This window comes from Candida theae (genome assembly GCF_024610275.1).
Source record: "Candida theae strain CBS 12239 chromosome Unknown scaffold37, whole genome shotgun sequence".
NCBI classification, from domain to species: Eukaryota; Fungi; Ascomycota; class Pichiomycetes; order Serinales; family Debaryomycetaceae; genus Lodderomyces; species Lodderomyces theae.
Window position 1 is genome coordinate 18,717 of NW_026261394.1, and position 10,945 is coordinate 29,661.

Here is a 10,945-nt window from a genome sequence, read left to right on the forward strand (position 1 = left end):
CTTTTTGTTTTTTTTTTTTTTTTTGTTTTGTTTACGCGAATATAAAAATCTATGTACTTTTGTATTCTCGTAAAATGACAGGCACTGACGACGGTGGCAAGGCGCCGAGTTCAGTAATCACTTTATTTATATACTCCGGGGGCGTTAAATCATACATTATATTCAAAATGTTCAATGCTGGAAGGGTTTTCCAACTTTGCAAGGGACCATCTTCATTCTCTTTAACCACTTCCTTCTTATCCTTCCCGGAATGTGCCAGTTTCACAAACTGCTCCAAGGCAAAACTTTTCTTCTGGGGCGGGTTTCTGCTATCTTTGGCTATCAAATCATCAGGATCTGCTAACTCGTTATTCGTAACCGAATCCAATTGCACTTTGTCTGAAAACTTTACCGATTCACAACATGCCAACACTGGAATATTCCTCGTGTGGCACATCATTGCAATCATTGCTGTACCAACTCTTGAAAATAACCGTCCATTCGAAAGCATTGCATGAGCACCCAAGAATACACAATCAACATCGTCCAATAGCGTGGACGACAAAGCGTTGAGCAAAACATACTGAACGGTGATAAACCTCTGAGTTATTGGAATATCCCCACCGGAAATATCAGCACATGTCGTCTTCAGCAAACGCTGAAGCAACTTTTTCCCTTCAAACAAGGGTCTCGAGTCGACTATCACCAAATTGAATTTTTTACCTTGCTCCAGAGCACAAAACTTAAAAAGATCCTCCAATACTTGAGAATGACCGTAGGTGAGTATTGTAGCTCCATCAGTGATGTGTTTCGAGGCACTCTCAACAATCAATTGGTCTGAAAGCTCCACCTTTTCTCTCAAAAAATCGTCAATTTTTTGACAAAGTAATTCTTTTGCTTGCAACTCAGACATGTCTATGGAAATATGAGAAATCTCTTGCTTCAACCACCTAATGGCATTTCCCATTGACACGGACAATGGCCTCCCAGACTTGAGGTATTCAATCTGATGCGACAAGTGACCTGTCAAGTGTCTGGTTAAGGTTGTATTTTCAGGTGTTTTGTAATCCTCAATAACCTCCTTAAACACGCGGAGCATATGCACTAATCTTGACAGTGATCCGACAACACTATAACTGGAAAACTTCAAAGTCAAGGCGATGATGGCTGGATGTACAATATGGGAAATTGCTGGCGACGATGCATTCCGCTGCTCACGAGTTTCCAAGTGGCCAAACAAGTGTGGAACTTTCTTATCCGTGGTAATAAGAGTCTGGTTCAATTGTTTTTTCAAATTCGAAGCTGTGTTGGCAGACTGAGACACCTTCTTTTTCTCATCCGCTAGTTGTCGTTGTTGCTCCACTGTGATACCATTTTTCTCCTTCTGCGCTGCTCTCTTAGCGGCTTTTTCCTTCTTTTTCAATTCCTTGAGTTCCTTGTTGGAAAGTTTCTTCCCTTCGGCAGACTCTACAGGGGTTGCCGGCACTGGTGTGTCTGCCATTTCCGTCTATACAATTATAGATATCAATCAAGGATCGGTTTTATTTTCATTTTTTTTTTTTTTTTCATTTTTCTTGTTTTTTTTTTTGTTTTTTTTTTTTATTCTTCTTCTTCTTCTATTAGTTCTACCTATACACTGCTACCTAGATCTCATCGTACTTTCACACAGGCCTCAGCTTCGATGTATCATACAACCGCATCAACTTCTCCTGATCATTGCCCTCAGCCAGGGAAAAAGCGAATCCTCTTTGCTTCTTGATCCTTTGCACTTGACGGACCTTTCTGATGGCTTTTTGAAATTGCTCCACACGCGGTCTATGATCTTGTATGTTGTACTTTTGAATCTCTTGCACATAATGATAAGTCTCGGGATTGGTTTGCCTCTTGTAAAACTTCCACGCAAGGTCTCTCAACAAACACAAGACGGGAACACCAAAGACCATTCCCCAAAACATGAGTAGTGGGTAAGTTGCTGCCAATACTCCCCTATACTCGTCGGAAACATTGATCAAAGGCGCAATTGTCGCGTAAGCAGGAAACCAAGCTAGCCACAATAGAAAGGAGCCCGGAATTGCAATTAACGTAAACTTTGTCCACAAAGTCACCACCAACGCAGCTTTCCCTAAAGCAGTCAAGGTACATGTGGTGTATACTGCAACTCCCCAGGCCCAGTTATCGGTTGTCAAACCATTGGACATGACGTTTCCGTATCTGTAAATAAAGAACGAACAAAGAAATATAACAGCAGAGTGATAGAATCCATTCAAAATCCAACCCCAGAAAATAGCAACATTGAAAAATTTGCGCTGCTGTCCCAACTGATACAATTGTGGATACCTAACCAACTGTCTTGCACTAACAAATTGATCAAAAACTCCCATGACAATTGGGGGAAGCACAGTGAAAAGAACGTTGTAAAACGTTAAAGTCCACGATTCAGCAATCGATTGACCTGAAAATGCATTGGCAAAAACATACCAAAATTGCGTCATGTACAAGGCGATGTTTTTGTAGAAGGAGTAAAGAATGGCATTTGAAATACGCTGATAAGACCAAGATCCATGAACCAAAAGCAACTTTTTCAAATACTTGAATTGGCCTATGGAGACATCCGCACTTCTCGCAGCTTGCATACCTTCCATCCCACTTATTCCCACACCAACATGTGCGGCTTGGATCATAGAAACATCGTTAGCACCATCTCCAATGGCAAGAAGCAAGGACTGTTTCTTTTTTCTCTTTACCATCTTAACGACAAGTGCTTTTTGTAATGGGGATACACGGCAACAGATAACTGCCTTGCATCGAGAGCCCAACTCAATAAACAAATCTTCCAAATCGGGCTCCAAAGCAAATGCCAACGAGTGTCCATCGATAATCAAAGCCAAGGAAGACTCCAAAGACTCGTCTTCGCCGTCAAATTGGTGCTCTTGAATTGCAGTTAATTTTTCCTGTAGATTTAGTCTTGTATTGGTCTTGTTTTCCTCATTGACAACCAACAAATTCATGTCCTCACTTAGCAATTTACAAGACATTCCAATATTTATAGCTGTTTCCTGCCTATCACCAGTTAGAATCCAGATTTTGATACCTGCATCCTGAAGCGTTTGTATAGTTTCTGGCACACCATCTTGCAATTTATCCTCAATGGCAGTCGCGCCTAGAAGGAATAGGTCAGTCTCAATAAGCTCAGCAACAGCATCCATTTTGTCACCACGATCATGCAACGAAGTAGAGGCATCGTAGTATTTCTTACTCCATTGCTGGTACTCTTCTTCCGAAACTATTCGCGATGCAATACAAAGCGTCCTCAACCCTTCAGCAGCAAATTCCTCCAAATGTCTCAAAGTGGCGTCAACAAAAGGTTGCGGTTCATTTTTGGAAAGTCTTTCCAATATAACGGTATCGGCACCTTTACAAAACAATCTAATAACCCCGTCTGGACAGCGAAATATGGCAGACATTCTCTTTCGCGTGGAGTTGAATTCGCAAATATTCAAGAGCTCATATTCGGACTTCATCTGAGTGAGGGTGTTCTCAACGGTTACAGTCTTTGGCCGACGTACAATGAACTTAAATCCCAAGTCAGCAGCGCCTTGCACCAAAGCACCCTCATCTGGAGACGCTGCTTGGTATTTGATATTGGCGCCATCAACTTCAGGGATTACCGTGTGACATGTGCTTAGCAAGGTGAGAAATTCGTTTATAATTGCAGATTGTTGGGAAGAACTGTTTGTAAAGTCTGAGCGTAACGTGTCAAATGTATGGTACCCAATTTCAATGCCATCGATGATTTGTGCATGTCCATCTTCAGGAATCTCTTCGATATAACACCTCCCACCAATAGAACAGGCTTTGAACTCCATCACATTTCGCGTCAAGGTACCGGTTTTGTCGCTAAATATGTAATTGATCTGACCCAACTCCTCAACGAGAGAAGAGGTTCTAACACCGGTTGGAGTATCGGTCTCCTCATAATACATGTCCAAATCACTTCCAATCATAAATGCCTGATAGTACTTTATCAACTCCACCGTGACGAATAACGATATAGGTACTAAGTTGGAAAACAATATCCAAAAGGTCAACAAATCTTGAAAAAAAAGTAAAGCCAACGAAGTTCCTTCTAAATGCAAATAACCTAAATCACCACTGTTAGCCTTTGTTTTGATAACATTTCCTATAGATGATACCAACGCAAGTACAATCAAAACACAAAACAAAGCAATAATTTGAAGATTGATTATCCGCTCCACATCGGTCCGTTTTATTGGTGTTGCAGTAGCATTCCTCATGAGTTTCGTTTCATGACCGGTGAATATGACAATACCGTGGGCCCACTGCGTATTACGCAACGTGGCTCCTCTTAGTAATAGCTGTTCAGGAGACAAGGGGATATCCCTACCATTCTCAAAGCCCTTTAGAATCCCTTCGTACGTATACAAAGATGAATTTGGCTGTTCAGATAGCACCTTGGCATTTGAAAATCCTCGTATTACATCGCCGGCGCTTTTCAAGTGAGCAGTTTCCGCTCTTGATTGTTTAATTTTTAAGTTGGTTTCTCCATCTAGATTGGCAGTTTCAATGTAACAAAGCCCCTCTGGCTCGGAAGAACTGATTAAGATCAAATCTGCAGGAAATGGCTCTTCGTTATTCACCCTGACTATATCACCAACCTCAACTTTAACCCACTTTTTCAAGACGAAATCACCGGAAACTGGATCAAGGACCAAGACTCGCGTATTATTTAGCTCCTTATCAGCATTGGCTCGTTTTAAATCCTCCAGAATTTCCTTTATAGCAGACACAAACAACACCACGATCAAAGTTCCGATAGTTGTGTACCGATTCGTAGGCGAGACGTGTGGCACTTGTTGAATTATTGATGTGAACAAGAAAAACAAGTTGGCATATTTGCTGAATTGTTCGAATAAGAACTTCGGCAAAAATGTTGCAAAGTTGTACTTTGTTGTTGAAATGTGATTTCCATAGTATCCTTGTCCGGAGTTAGCGGCGTGGTCCATTATAAGTATCTCCCTAGGTTCCTTCGATCTCGAGCCACCACCACCACCACCACCACCACCAACGGGCAGACTTTGTCCCGTAATCTTACTTTTGAATCTTTGAAAAATGTGTCTTATATCAAAGTCCTTGGGCTGTTCTCTATTCAAGTTCACATACTCTGAAGTGTCTCTTCCTATAAAATCGCTAGTTGGGTGTGAATCGTTCCGTGTGATTGGATGCGAGCTATGCTTCTTTGCAGAGTTCACTGGCCTCCCATTGGGTATGTAGTCCTCTTCCCCATCCTCATCGTCAGATATCACAAATTGGTCGTTGAAAGGGTTCGATGCTTCTCCTCTCTGATTTGAGCTCAGCACCCGAGGATATTCGTGCTGCGGATCGTAGTCCTCATAAGGGTTTGTCAAATCAAGATCTATCAAGTCATTCTCGTCGTCATCTGAGAATGGGTTGGCATTCTTCTGCAATCTTGCAGAATTTTTCAGGTTAGACATAAACGATTTGATGTTGGTGCTTTTCAAACGACGTAGTTGTTAAAGACTTTGGTGAACAATAGACCTTTGGTTGGAGATTTTTTAAATGCTGTGCGCGTTGTTCAAAAATCAAAACACGAAAAGTTGGCTGAGTCTGCCCTGTGTTCACAGTTACATTTACGGAGAAAAGCCTACCAGGGTTTGGAGCTATCGAGAGCAGTTGTAGTGAAATATGTAATGACAAGAAAAGGAACTCCAAAGATACGGTGAAGAAGGTTTATATTACCATCTTGCATTAATCCCAACGAACATGGTAGGTGGGTGATCATCGATAGCGCTCTATGACTAAATTTTTCAGGCACCCAGTTTTGTTTTTTTCTTTTCTTTTTTTTTTCCAAAACCACAAGCATTTTGTATGCCAGCTCTATCATGTCTGGTGAATCGATAGCTAAAGAGGCCAACTCTGCTTTTGCAGAGCTCAAAGTGCTTACAAATTCCGAAAGATCACAAGCGTTGGAGAATATCTACAAATCTTTGAAAGATAATAAATCGTCTATCCTTGAAGCTAATAAGGTAGACTTGGAAAATGCCAGATCCAAGAACCTTTCATCGTCCTTGATTAAGAGATTGGATTTAGGAAACCCTGGGAAATTTGACTCCATGCTTCAAGGTATATTGGACGTTGCCAACTTGCCTGACCCGGTGGGGAAAGTGACTTTGGCTAAGAAGATCGACGAGGGATTGAATTTGTATAGAGTCACTGCGCCCATTGGTGTTTTGTTGATCATTTTCGAAAGCAGACCTGAGGTGATTGCAAATATTACGGCATTGGCTATAAAATCCGGTAATGCTGCCATATTAAAAGGAGGGAAGGAATCCTACCAAACATTCAAGGTGATGAGTAATATTGTCAGCGAGGCATTATCGCACACGAAAGTTCCCTCGAAAGCTATTCAGCTAATCGAAAGCAGAGAGGATGTTGCAGATTTATTGGACCAAGATAAATACATTGATTTGGTCATTCCTAGAGGTTCGAATGAGCTTGTGCGCAATATAAAATCAAATACAAAGATTCCAGTATTGGGCCACGCTGACGGTATATGTTCCATCTACATCGACTCGAAATTCGATTTGGAAAAAGCTAAAAGAATAGTAGTTGATTCCAAAACAAACTATCCTGCAGGCTGCAATGCTGTAGAGCAACTATTGCTCAACAAGAGTATTGCAGAAGATGAAGTCAAGGAGATTATCAATTCCTTGATCGACGAAAAAGTGACGGTTCATGTAACACCTGAATTGAAGCGAGTAATTTCAGGATTGAATCGTGACTACATTGTTGATGCCGATGACAGTTCCTTTGACAGGGAGTACCTCTCGTTAGATATATCGGTGAAATATGTCGACGATGTCAAGGCTGCTATTGATCATATAAACCAGCACTCTTCAAAACACACAGAATCTATCATAACTGAGGATGAAGAGATAGCAAACTTGTTTCTCAAGAGCATTGATTCTGCTGGTATTTATTGGAACGCATCGACCAGATTTGCTGACGGTTTTAGATACGGCTTTGGAACTGAAGTTGGAATCAGCACAAACAAAATCCATGCAAGGGGCCCTGTTGGATTAGAAGGGTTGATGAGCTATCAATACCAGCTAAAAGGTGATGGTCATATAGTCGGTGAATACGTTGGAGGAGGTGGTGAAAAGCTATTTGTTCATGAAGATATTTAGCTATGTACTTATGAAATTAACAAATTCGTCAAAGTCGCGCGGAGGGTACTTTGGGAAACAGTTGACAATCTTGTCCACTTTTGTTTGCTCCCCACTTGCCTCATCTGGGATAAGCTTGATGGTGCTCCATTGCTTAATAGTGAAAAAATCAGTTAATGTCTTAATCCAATTCATTCGCGTGTCAATAGTGACCAAATCGTCATCTATCAAGATCAATTCTCGTAGCCTCGATCTAATCAACCCCAAATTATCAATAGCGTTGTTAACATCGACCCCTTCAAACTGTTTAGCAATATTGTCTTTTATAAGTTTCGATAGTCTAGGAGATTTCCCATTTGTGCTGATCATAATCTGCAAATTGTCCTTGTTGATCATGCTTCCGAAATAAAAGTCACATAACGGAGGTTTGTCTGCTATGTTAACAGGCAACCGAAGCGCCTTGCACTGATAGTATATCTTGGTACTCAAATCGTAGTCGTCGATGCAACAGCACACACAAGCAAATGACTCATTCGCAATATTCGCAATCTCTTCGTAATCTTGAGGGGAAATCTTGGTATAGTCCAACTCCAAAGATCCCACCTCGTACATTCTCAAATCCTCGCTTTCGTAATTTCGTAAAACCAAGTTGTGGAGCCTACCTTGTGTGTGTAGAGCGAGAATCTCGGGATGCACATCTTTGGTGATACCAGTGACCACAGTTACTTTAGCCTGAGCTATGAGCAAGTGATGTATTCTAGAAAGGGCAACCTCACCCGCTCCAACCACAAGACAATGTTTGTCTTTGACTTGCCACGCCAAAAGTAGTGAACCCTTTCTTTCCGTCATTTTGCCCCATGCAACGTGTTGACGCATTTAATTAACAATAAAAAAAAAAAAATGTAAAATAAAATTAACCTTTCATACGCAAAAAAAAAATTTTTTTTTTTTTTTTTTTTTTTTTATTTTTTTTATTTTTTTTTATTTATCAACAAAATTACCCGAAGTCAGAGAGGACAAACAACAGAAAAGAAAAGAAAAGAAGAAAGAGTCGAGTCAAGTTGTGTTTCGTCACACTTTCTACAACTACATTCTCACGATTTATACGTCAAACCGTTACAGACAACCATATATCCATTCGGAAACGCCAAGACTGCACTCACTTTCTTTGAGAGGGATTAACACTCTGAAATAAATTACAGCTACTCATTTACACGGGTACATGACCTGATACCCGCCTCAAAAGACAATATTCATAGATCTACTACACAACCGTCCCTACCACAATGAACTACAGCAGAACGGAAAGAAGAAAATCAATGGCCGAGCGCAGACCTAGCACTACGTACACCCCGCCAGTCATTCCTCACTTGGCCGGGTTGGAGAAGCCACAGGACCAGTTTCTCAAAATCGACAAGTGCGATGTTTTAGTTGTAGGAACCGGACTCCAGGAGAGTATTTTGGCCGCCGCGTTATCTTGGCAAGGTACGCAGGTGCTCCACATTGACAACAAGCCGTACTACGGTGACTCAAGCTCGACCATGACCATTGAACAATTGAAAAAATGGTGTGCTGATGTTAACCAAGGTAAGATCCCACACTTTCAGGATGCCCAGATCTATATACCAGGGGGAAAATTAAGCAACCAATTCAATTCAAAGGACTATGGCATTGACTTGACGCCAAAGATTATGTTTTGTCAGTCGGATTTGTTGACTTTGTTAGTGAAGTCACGTGTTTACCGTTACTTGGAGTTCCAATCCTTATCCAACTTTCATGTGTTTGAAAACGATGACTTTCAACAAAAGGTGAATGCTACAACAAAGCAGGACATTTTCACAGACAAGTCGTTGTCCCTCATCACAAAGAGGTACTTGATGAAATTTTTAAAGTTTATCTTGTTGGACACGGATTTCAAACAAAAAGTGAAGCCATATGCGAATGAACCGATTCAAAAATTCTTGAAAGAAGAATTCAAGCTCGAGGACCCGCAAATAAATGAGTTGGTGTTTTCCATTGGATTGAGTTACAAGGAAGACATCAACACAAAGGAGGCACTCATAAAGATCAAAAGGTTTTTGTCGTCATTTGACGTTTATGGTAAATTTCCTTGCATGGTATCAAAATATGGGGGCCCTGGTGAATTAGCACAAGGATTTTGTCGCAGTGCAGCAGTTGCAGGTACAACTTATAAATTGAACACGAGCTTGGTTGATTTCGATCCCGTGTCCAAAATAGCCCATTTCGACGATGGATCACATATTAAGATCAACGAAAAGGTTGTTATTTCACCCACGCAGTTGCCCAAGTTTTTGCAATCCACTTATAACGAAGTTACTGAAGGGTTGCAGCCTCATTTTGTAACTCGATTGGTCACCGTTGTACGCCGTGATTGCAAAGAATGGATTTCACATAATGAATCCCTGGCCATTGTTGTATTCCCTCCCCACTCGTTACCCACGGAAAATGAATACTCAGTACAAGTTATGATACAAAATGGTAATTCCGGTGTTTGCCCTGAGGGTCAGTCCATATGGTTTAGTCAAACTGTTGAACAAGACTTGAGTCGAGCCAAGAGAGACTTGGAGTCGGCCTACTCGAAAATGGAGTCTTCGTTATTAAGGGAATCATCGAATGATATAGACGAGATTCTCGATGAAACTGACTTTGTCGTTAGCCAAGATGGAACTCCTGTGTTGGCCAATTCTTTCAAATTAGGATCGCACTTGCAAAACTTCTATCCACAAGAAAAATTGGAGGTTGTTTGCAAAGTGGGGTATGTTGAGAAAACGTACATTGCGAATGACTTGTCAAACATTTTCAAGCCAAGCGCGGAGAACAACATCGTCCTCAGAGATACACCAGACGCACAAAATCAAATATTTTTCACAAACACCCCAAGTGCTGAGTTGTCATATGACGGAGTTATAACGGATGTCAAGTCTATATACCAAAGGGTAACAGGAACCACTGATGACTTTTTCGATGTTGATTTCGAGGACGAAGAAGACGAATACGATAGAAACAGTCAACCAGTTATACCCCCACAAAGGTCGTCCGCGATCGGCGGTATTATTGGCGGTGGGTCGGGTACTAGCTTGGCAGCTCTACGCGAGCAACACAATGAAGGATTAAGCGATAATGCGATTGACAGCGACGAAGACATGGACAGTCATGCTCCCTTTGGCGCGGAAGAGATGGAGTTGTGATTTTATTTAGAAATGGTTGTAAGTAGCTACTTTGTGTAATATCAAATAATCAGTTTTGTAATGGGACATGGCAGGGAGAAGATCCACTGGCAGGAATTGGATTCTTTTTTTTTTTTTTTTTTTTTCATTCAATTTTGCAGCCAAATTTTGTTTAAAAAATTGTGATGAATGAAATTGTACGAAAGTGGAAAATCAAATCTCTGCTACAATGGCCCTACACATATCGCAGTGGAGGCTCTGTTGGTTCTTTGTAAAGCAAAGTAGAGGCGGAAACAATATACTCAGAGAACTCAAATTCACTGCACATAAATGACTTGGTCTCAGATTATAGCAAGCTAACTGCTCACAACTCTGTAACTGCTGAAATACTTTGCAGTAACACCTTCTGCTCTGCAACAAGTACCTCATATATCCTATGAAGCTCAAGACCAAACGCAGCTGGTGCAGGTTGTATATATCACGTGCAAGCATCAAGTAGGGCTCAGCCCTACGTCACATTTTTTTTCCTTTTTTTTTTTTTTTTTTTTTTTTTTTTTTTTTTTTTTTTTTTTT

General features: G+C 41.0%; 4 protein-coding genes across 4 annotated transcripts; 2 read left to right on the forward strand and 2 right to left on the reverse strand. All coding sequences in view use genetic code 12, as the record gives it.

The window, feature by feature from the left end:
• Nucleotides 1–49: 49 nt before the first annotated feature.
• On the reverse strand, nt 50–5,492 carry KGF57_001707 (aminophospholipid-translocating P4-type ATPase; the record flags this gene model as incomplete). Its single annotated transcript, XM_051750941.1, has 2 exons — nt 50–1,486; nt 1,647–5,492. The coding sequence occupies 2 exons, from the start codon at nt 5,490–5,492 to the stop codon at nt 50–52; spliced, it is 5,283 nt and encodes a 1,760-aa protein (XP_051609763.1).
• A 408-nt stretch (nt 5,493–5,900) lies between these two features.
• Nucleotides 5,901–7,205, forward strand: PRO2 (glutamate-5-semialdehyde dehydrogenase; the record flags this gene model as incomplete). The annotated part of the gene is made up of 1 exon (XM_051750942.1): nt 5,901–7,205. One exon carries the CDS (start codon nt 5,901–5,903, stop codon nt 7,203–7,205), a length of 1,305 nt encoding a protein of 434 aa, XP_051609764.1.
• A 28-nt stretch (nt 7,206–7,233) lies between these two features.
• Nucleotides 7,234–8,060, reverse strand: MET8 (bifunctional precorrin-2 dehydrogenase/sirohydrochlorin ferrochelatase; the record flags this gene model as incomplete). The annotated part of the gene is made up of 2 exons (XM_051750943.1): nt 7,234–7,299; nt 7,398–8,060. 2 exons carry the CDS (start codon nt 8,058–8,060, stop codon nt 7,234–7,236), a joined length of 729 nt encoding a protein of 242 aa, XP_051609765.1.
• A 410-nt stretch (nt 8,061–8,470) lies between these two features.
• On the forward strand, nt 8,471–10,393 carry KGF57_001710 (GTPase-activating protein; the record flags this gene model as incomplete). Its single annotated transcript, XM_051750945.1, has 1 exon — nt 8,471–10,393. One exon carries the CDS (start codon nt 8,471–8,473, stop codon nt 10,391–10,393), a length of 1,923 nt encoding a protein of 640 aa, XP_051609766.1.
• Between the last annotated feature and the right edge of the window lie 552 nt (nt 10,394–10,945).